At 47.0% G+C, this 7,943-nt stretch overlaps 1 protein-coding gene across 1 annotated transcript; it reads right to left on the bottom strand.

Annotated features, from left to right (window-relative positions):
* Positions 1-5,144: 5,144 nt before the first annotated feature.
* Positions 5,145-7,629, bottom strand: LOC119363143 (pentatricopeptide repeat-containing protein At5g02860-like). Its single transcript, XM_037628455.1, has one exon. It carries the CDS (start codon positions 7,585-7,587, stop codon positions 5,200-5,202), a length of 2,388 nt encoding a protein of 795 aa, XP_037484352.1. The 5' UTR covers positions 7,588-7,629; the 3' UTR covers positions 5,145-5,199.
* Positions 7,630-7,943: the final 314 nt, after the last annotated feature.

Here is a 7,943-nt window from a genome sequence, read left to right on the forward strand (position 1 = left end):
CCCAACCCTGGCTGCAGTGGCAGCCGCCACTCCTAGCGGCCTTCGCCACGCCCGGCGCTTTGCAGCAGCAGCCGCTGCCGCTGCCCGGCGCGACACCGCAGCAGCCGCTGCCGCTGCCCGGCGCGACACCGCAGCAGCCATCGCCGGTCAGCTCCGACGCCCAATATGGGATGCCCTACAACGGGACTGCGACGACCTTGTTCTCATCAGCGTCGCCGCCATCCCAGGGCGTCCACATCCAGCAGATCAAGTCCCCGCCGCCGCAGTCACCGCTTCCGTCTTGGATCGCTACCCGCCACGTGTCGACGGCGGTGAGGCTGCAGGCTGCTGCGCGCGGCCTCCTAGCGCGTCGGCGTGTGCGGGAGATGCGTGGTCTGCAGCTGCCGCTCCTCCAAGTTGCCCTTTGCTGCGCAAAGGACCTCGATCTCGTCCCTTGCGTCGAGGATCTTGGGCATGCGGTTTCCCCCACGGGCGGCGGGCATGCTGTTTTCCCCGTGGGCAGCGACCTCAAAGTTTGCGACATCGGCGGTTGGGGGGGCGCACCCCTCCTCGACATTCTCCATCGCAAGCCCTCCACTCTTCCCTGTGCAGTGCAGACCAACAGCCATAGACATGCACTCCTTTTGTCCAGATGGTGTCCATGGAATCCAGGTGGCTGTACACGTGCACGTCCAAAATAAAGCGTCCCAGTCTATTTCAGTTTGGGAGTAATAACACAAGCCGAGATGTAAAAGGCTTGTTTTTAGGTGTTAGGTTTGTGTTGCGTCGAGTCATGGTTATAAGTTGGTTAGGCTGCAGCTCGAGGACAAGCTGCATGTCCAGGTGGGGTGTAGTGTTAGAGTACGTAATGGGCCTGGGCTGGCGGTATAGCCCGTTAGTCTTAAGGTTAATTAGAGATAAGGGTCGCTTGCTTAGGGGTCAAGTAAGCCTTGCTTGGAAGTCAAGTAAATCTCTCTATATAAAGAGAGGAGATGTATCAATCTAATCAAGCAAGAATTAAGAAGGAAATCCCTTCCCTCTTGCCCGGCCGTGGGCAAAAAAGGCCCCCGGCCGGCCCTCTCGCGCCCTCCTTCTAGCAGTGCCATAACACATCTATTTCCGAGACAAGTAATTCCGAACGGAGGGAGTAACTCAGAGGATGTACTGTTTAACCATATTAATTTCCCTGAAGGCTCTCGCTATAATCTGAAATCACCGTCAAACAAACGCTGGCAGTACATCCATGCCTGAAGTAAGCAGTTGTTTCTTACCTTTTGCACATTTACTTCACTGACTAACAAACCATAGCACCCAACAATCAGCAATTAGTATCAGGGGAGAAACGGCAGCAGTACGGATCATCTTTCGTTATAGGAACAAATCTGAATCACCATTCATCACCATATGTCCTAAACTCCTAATGAATATACGCAGACAGACAGCCCCTTCCAACAAAGTAAGCTACTCCATCCGTTCCTAAATATAAGTCTTTGTAGACATTTCAAATGGACTATAACATATGGATGCATGTAGACATATTTTAGAGTGTAGATTCACTCATTTTGCTCCGTATGTAGTCACCTGTTGAAATCTCTAGAAAGACTTATACTCCCTCCATCCCAAAATTCTTGTCTTAGATTTGTCTAAATACGGGTGTATCAAGTCACGTTTTAGTATTTAGATACATCCGTATCTAGACAAATCAAAGACAAGAATTTTGGGACGGAGGGAGTATATGCTATGACAAGCAAAACACTGGCTGAACAACTGTTTCGGTGGAGAACCTTGTAACCAAGAAAGCACACTTAAAACATCGATAGATAGATGGTACTCCCTCCGTCCCATAATGTAAAACGTTTTTTGACTCTAGTGTAGTGTTAAAAAACGTCTTACATTATGGGACGGAGGGAGTACATAGCAAACAAATATATGTGTTTTCCTAGACTTTACCTTTTTCCTTGAACGCTGGCCATAGTAAGCCAACGGTTCATCATTATATGCTTCCAGAGTCTTGCCCTCATTAGCAGAATCTTCTTTGCGAGGACTTTCCTGAAGCAAATATGTACTCCCTCCGTTTCAAAATAAGTGTCGCTGATTTAGTACTCCCTTCGTCCGGAAATACTTGTCATCAAAATGAATAAAAGGGATGTATCTAGATGTATTTTAGTTCTAGATATATCCCTTTTTGTCCATTTTGATGACAAGTATTTTCGAACGGAGGGAGTACAACTTTAGTATAAGAACTGCTAAATACAAACAGACCAACAGAGCACAAGGGCAAAACGAACCAGGACAGTAGGAGGCGGCGTAGCTTGCGGTTCTTATTCAAGTGCTGCAATGGCCACAAGTAATTTAACAGAACCCTCCTTAACGGAAGTCCCCTGAAACAAACAACCATTAGGACAGCCACCACATACAGGTAGAAACATCCATTGAAGGCTATAAACAGGAGTCCCACCATTTTTACTGGGCTCTCCAGCAGCTTCAGCACCCAGTGGAAGCAGCTTATCCACTCTGTTGATGGCATTGGAGCAACCAGCCTCAAGTCCAACAAAGACACTGCTGCCATAAAGTTTAGGACCTGAATGCTATTGTCATCGCCATGGAAAGAATACCATGACACAACGAAATCCACAACATAACTCCTCCCAATCAAACCAAAGTTTCTACAGGCACAGTAGAGAGCAAAGCATATTTTTCAGATGCCAAAACATAAGCAGGTTTACCAACTAACTGATGAACTACATCACCAAAGATATTTCAACAACAGAACCTTCTCCAGCAGCCAGAATTGATATTCCGTACCTGTGTCATTAGCAAATGAAAAATCATGAGCTACAACAAAGCAAACCTCATGTAAGAAAGAAAGATTACAAAGACCAATCCAACCTTGGGCTCACAGTTTCTAGGTACTGGAAGGCCTAACCAAATCAATTGGAGACAATAGGCTTTCATAGGGAGAAAAAATCTCTTATGATGATTAAAGAGGTGCTGAAACATGAACATTCTCCTCACCTTGCAAAAAATGATAGGCAACTGCTCTGGAATTGTGCCTGGCTCAAGAAATATTGTAACCCATTATCGAAAAGAACCAATTCTGCCTCATCCATGTCACTTACCAATCAGTTTTTTTATACCAACAATATACTAGTTCAGAGAAGGGGCAAGGTAAAATATATCTCTGCATGAAAAAAATTGGTGTATAGGGCAAATTAATTACTCTACTTCTACTTCTGTTGAATAAGTGGAATCACCTGCATTTAGAAGGGGTACACATCACTAGGAGAAACATTTTTTCCCATTCGAATTCTTACAGAAGATGAGCCATAATCCCAAGTTTAATTGATTTCCTCATGTTTCTTACCTTGTAGATAAATGCAGAACTACGGCCACATCTATCCTACCTTACCTCAAACATTATTAGCCCATCTTTCTTAACTTGCAAATAAATAACCTTCGAATTATGTAGAAACCATCCATTTTCTAATTAGAAATATGATAGAATGAGAATGAAAATTCTACATCCCAGTCAAAAATTAGAAAAATATGAAAACAGTCAAGCCTATTTGGTAATCAAATACTTGGATAACCTAATCATGACACATAACTTGAGGAAAATCCTCACTTATACATGGATATTTCCTGCAGAACACATAACTAATTTAAGTCTTGTCGCTTGAGGCAAAATTTATCAAGCACTACACTGCACAACACTTTTGTTACAGAAAAGAACAGCCATAGGCTAATACATCCATTATTCTCCTGTCAGATGCTACACTGAGATTAGTTGGTACTCCAAATGCTACACTGAGATTGCTTTCTGGTCTTCTTGAAGCTCCACCTTCTATGGGCTCCAGATGCACTTGATACGTCAGTACAACAACATCTTGCTATTTGTTTATGACTTGTTTTCCATTCATTTAAAGACTGAAAAACAGTTAACCTTTTCTGGACCCTACATATTCTAGCATCTGTTTGTTAAGTACCAGGTACTTTCTTGTAGGCTAAACAAATAATATACAAAATATGAATGCACATCGAGCAGTTTGGTAACTTAAGCATGTAATTAAAGCTTGAAATACCACAAGGCTACTACATTCAAGATAGTCTGTAACAAACCCCATCGGGAATATTCATCATGGGACCAAGTCACCAGAAACAAAGAAGCACGCCCCCGACCAAGGACAACACGGATACAGCATTACACAATCAACGCAACAATCAAGACATAAGGAAACAAAAATGGAGAGGAACAAAATCAAACCCTCAGATGCAGTGCAGGAACACGAATAGCCCGATGAAGCCCCGCAACCAGCCACCGCTGTCAACACCCCTGCCCAGCTGAAGACCAGAGAAGACTGATGCGAAAGACGAAGCCCCCAGCGGCAGAACCAGCTCCCCATGCCCGAGAACACAACAGGTGGAACCGAACACAGAGAACAGCGCTGCCCTCTCTGCGAACCTCTGTGAACCGACAAAGAACACACCCGCCCAGCCGCCACCGCCCACAAAACCAATAAAGCAGCGAGAGAGCAGACACATGCACCTGACACATAGGATAAAAGGCTCGCACGAACCGCCACGACTCACCACCGAGCAGGCCCATATACAGCGAACGACCAAAACACAGCCTCAAAACCGAGCCCACAACCGACTCTAAATAGCACGATGCTCCAGGAGCCTCAAAATCAAGGGAGCTTAGTAACTTAGGTGATAGTGCATACAATGCAACCTCACAAATGAAAATGACAGATATTTCTTCCATTCAGAAATATATCATATGAACCTCTTTACCTTGACTACATACATTAAATAATTAGTATGACCTCACCGGATAAGGAAACAGATGAATCTGTGCATGTACTGGTTAGGAAAACTACCAGCAGATCGTATGTGGTTGGAGGATGTACAAACATGAGTTTTCAGCAAATTAATTAAGCAGAGAAAACTAAATGCATCTTACTGGTTTCTCTCAATATTTCTTTAGAGAAATGTAATACTCCCTCCGTCCCAAAATTCTTGTCTTAGATTTGTCTACATATGGATGTATCTATTCACGTTTTAGTGTTAGATACATCCGTATCTAGAGAAATTTAAGACAAGAATTTTGGGACGGAGGGAGTATGTACATATCCACTATGAAGTCCATGTTTGCCAAGGATAACTAAGAAAATAGTTATATCTACTTGTCGTGTCACAAATACAAACAAGGTTTGATGTTCAACCTCTATCTCTTGAAGTGTGCCTAGCCAACAGTTCTAGCAGTCTTTGCTGTTCTTGTTTGGATATTCCAGGATGAAGCTGAGGAAGGTTGCTAAGGAATGATTTGGCATCTGCTATCTTATCATGCCTACAGTACTCCTGCAGTATTGAATTGTAAGTTCTCTCATTGGGCTTGCAACCATGAGTAACCATATAACGTACTAAATCAATAGCCTCTTCAAACATTGAGTTGGCCACATAACTCTTAACAAAGATATTGTATGTTACAATATCTGGTACCAGGCCTGAAGATTTCATCTCAGAAAACAATCTTGAGGCTTCTTTCATCTGCCCTTTTCTTCCATATGCATAGATCATTGTGTTATAAGAATATCGATCCGGACGTGCACCACTCGACTTGATCTCGGTGAGGATATTTTCGCACTTTTCACAATCACCTAATCGAGAATACATATGCATCAAACTATTGTATGTTGCAGTGCTGAGGTTGATAGAACTTCCCTTCATGAGTGAAAGAATCTCCTCCACTTTCTTAACCATCCTATTTTTCCCATATACGGAAACCATTGCATTTAGGACGTTAATATCCAGAGAGCACCGCCTCTTCCTAAGTTCCAGGAATGCCTTCTCTGTTTCGGATAAGTTATTAACTTTGCTGTTGACCAATACCAACGTTTTCACCAGCCCGTGGTCTGACTCTATCTTCTCTGCATATATATCTTCTGACAAAGCTTTCATTTTGTCCAGCTTTTTTGCATTAGCATATGCATGAAGCAGTGAAGAGTAACTAAGCTCATCTGGCCTACAATCCAGATTCTCCATCTCAGCAAACAACTTTTCTGCCTGCTCCCAACGCCCACCACGAGCTAGTGCAGATAGAACAGCGTTATATGTTGATATGTCAGGATATATACCGGCTTCAATCATCCTCTTGTATATCTCCATTGATTGGTCAAACAAGCCACACCGACTATATGAACTAATGAGTGAAACATATGTGTCCCGCTCAGGAACATAACCAGATTTCTTCATCTCCTTGAATACCCCAGACACCTCGGAATCTAAACCATTTTGACCAAATACCGCCAAGAGTGTGTTCCAGGTCACAACATCTGGCACAAATCCAGCAGACCTGAGATCGTCAAAGACAACCATCATCTCTGGGAACTTTCCCCTCACCCCATGCAGCTTGATCAATGCATTGTACGTGCACAAGTTTGGCTTACATCTATTCCTCAACATTTCATCATATGTCCCGATTGCTGCATCAATCTTGCCAGCCCTGTCAAGACCAGAAATCAGTGTCGTGTATGTAATGACATCCGGCTGAATTCCCTTAACCTCCATCTCCTCTTTGAGCTCTGCTGCTTCTTTCAACAACCCATCCTTTACATAGGATGAAATGAGCGAGTTGTAGGTTACCACACTGGGTGGACAGCCCCCAAGCTCCATCTCCTTGAGCACCCCAATTGCCGCATCATGCATCCGCGCCTTGCCATACACATCAAGCAGCGAATTGAATGTGACCTTATCAGGTTCGAAGCCAGCAGCCCTCATTTCGCCGAACACCTTCGCTGCCTCCTTATAGAGTGCACCACGCCGACAACAGCTAATGAGCGTGTTATATGTATACCTGTCCAGCGGAATCCCGTCGTTCTTCATGGAGTCCACGAGTGCCAGCACATCCTTCCACGGAACGGCAATCTTGGAGTACACATGGAGCACGACATTGTAGGTGACGGTGGCGGGCTGAATGCCTTTAGCCACCATACGGCGGAACACGGCAACCGCGTCCCGGAACCGGCTGGCGCGGGAGAACGCTGACACGAGAGCCGTGTAGGCGCTGGCGTCGGGTTCCGGCGCGGCGTCGAGGAGTGCGGAGGCGTCGGTGAGGCGGCCAGCGCGCGCGAGGACGCGGACGGCTGCCGGGAGCACGCAGGGATGCTGGAGGACGTGCTCACCGTGGAGGTCCCGCGCGGCGTGGAGAGCAGCGAGAGCGACGGTGGGGCGGCCGCGGGACGCGAGGGCGTTGAGCACGGAGGCGAGCTCGGAGGTTGGGAGCGCAGAGAGAGTGTCGCGCGCGGAGTCCGGGTTGGATAGTAGGGAGAGGAGCGCGCGGCGCGCGGGGAGGGAGAGGGAGGGCGGCAGGTTCCATGGCTGCCCCCCTCCGCCGCCCTGGCGGGTAGGGTTGTGCGGGCGGCCGAGGCGCGGCGTGCGGGAGGAGGAGGTGGGGGTCGGGTGTGAGGAGGAGAGGAGGGAGGTGGGGGAGAAAAGTCGGAGAGGGGAGTGCACGGGGGGCTGGTGGCGGAAGGTCTTGGAGGTGGGAGGCGGCGGCGCGGGCGCCCGGAGCGGGAGCGGGAGCGGGAAGGCGACCGTTTCGACCATGGCGGGCGGGGTTGCCGTTGGCTGGGGTTTAGGGGTTATGGCCGGTGAAGGGGTGGCTGGCTGGCACGGGCACGGCCGCACATGGAGAAGAGGACCGGATATGGGGGGATCTCCTATTCGGCGAACCGCGCGCTGGAAACCGGCCGCGCGCGCACACCCACGCTCCCCCTGCGCGCCCTTCTGGCCGGGCCATGTGGGGTCGAGGTGCCCCTTGTTTTTTTTTTCGAGATTTAGAAAAAAGTTCTGACTTTCAAAAAATGTTCATGGATTCAGCAAAAGATGTTCACCGAATTCAAAACAAATCATGAATTAAAATTTAGTTCACGATTTCAAGACAATGAATTTTAATGAACATT

This window comes from Triticum dicoccoides, chromosome 2B, assembly GCF_002162155.2.
Source record: "Triticum dicoccoides isolate Atlit2015 ecotype Zavitan chromosome 2B, WEW_v2.0, whole genome shotgun sequence".
Lineage (NCBI taxonomy): Eukaryota > Viridiplantae > Streptophyta > Magnoliopsida > Poales > Poaceae > Triticum > Triticum dicoccoides.

Bases quoted from the DNA above. Each gene is read 5' to 3' on its own strand.
- LOC119363143 (XM_037628455.1), bottom strand. From the start codon at position 7,587: ATGGTCGAAACGGTCGCCTTCCCGCTCCCGCTCCCGCTCCGGGCGCCC.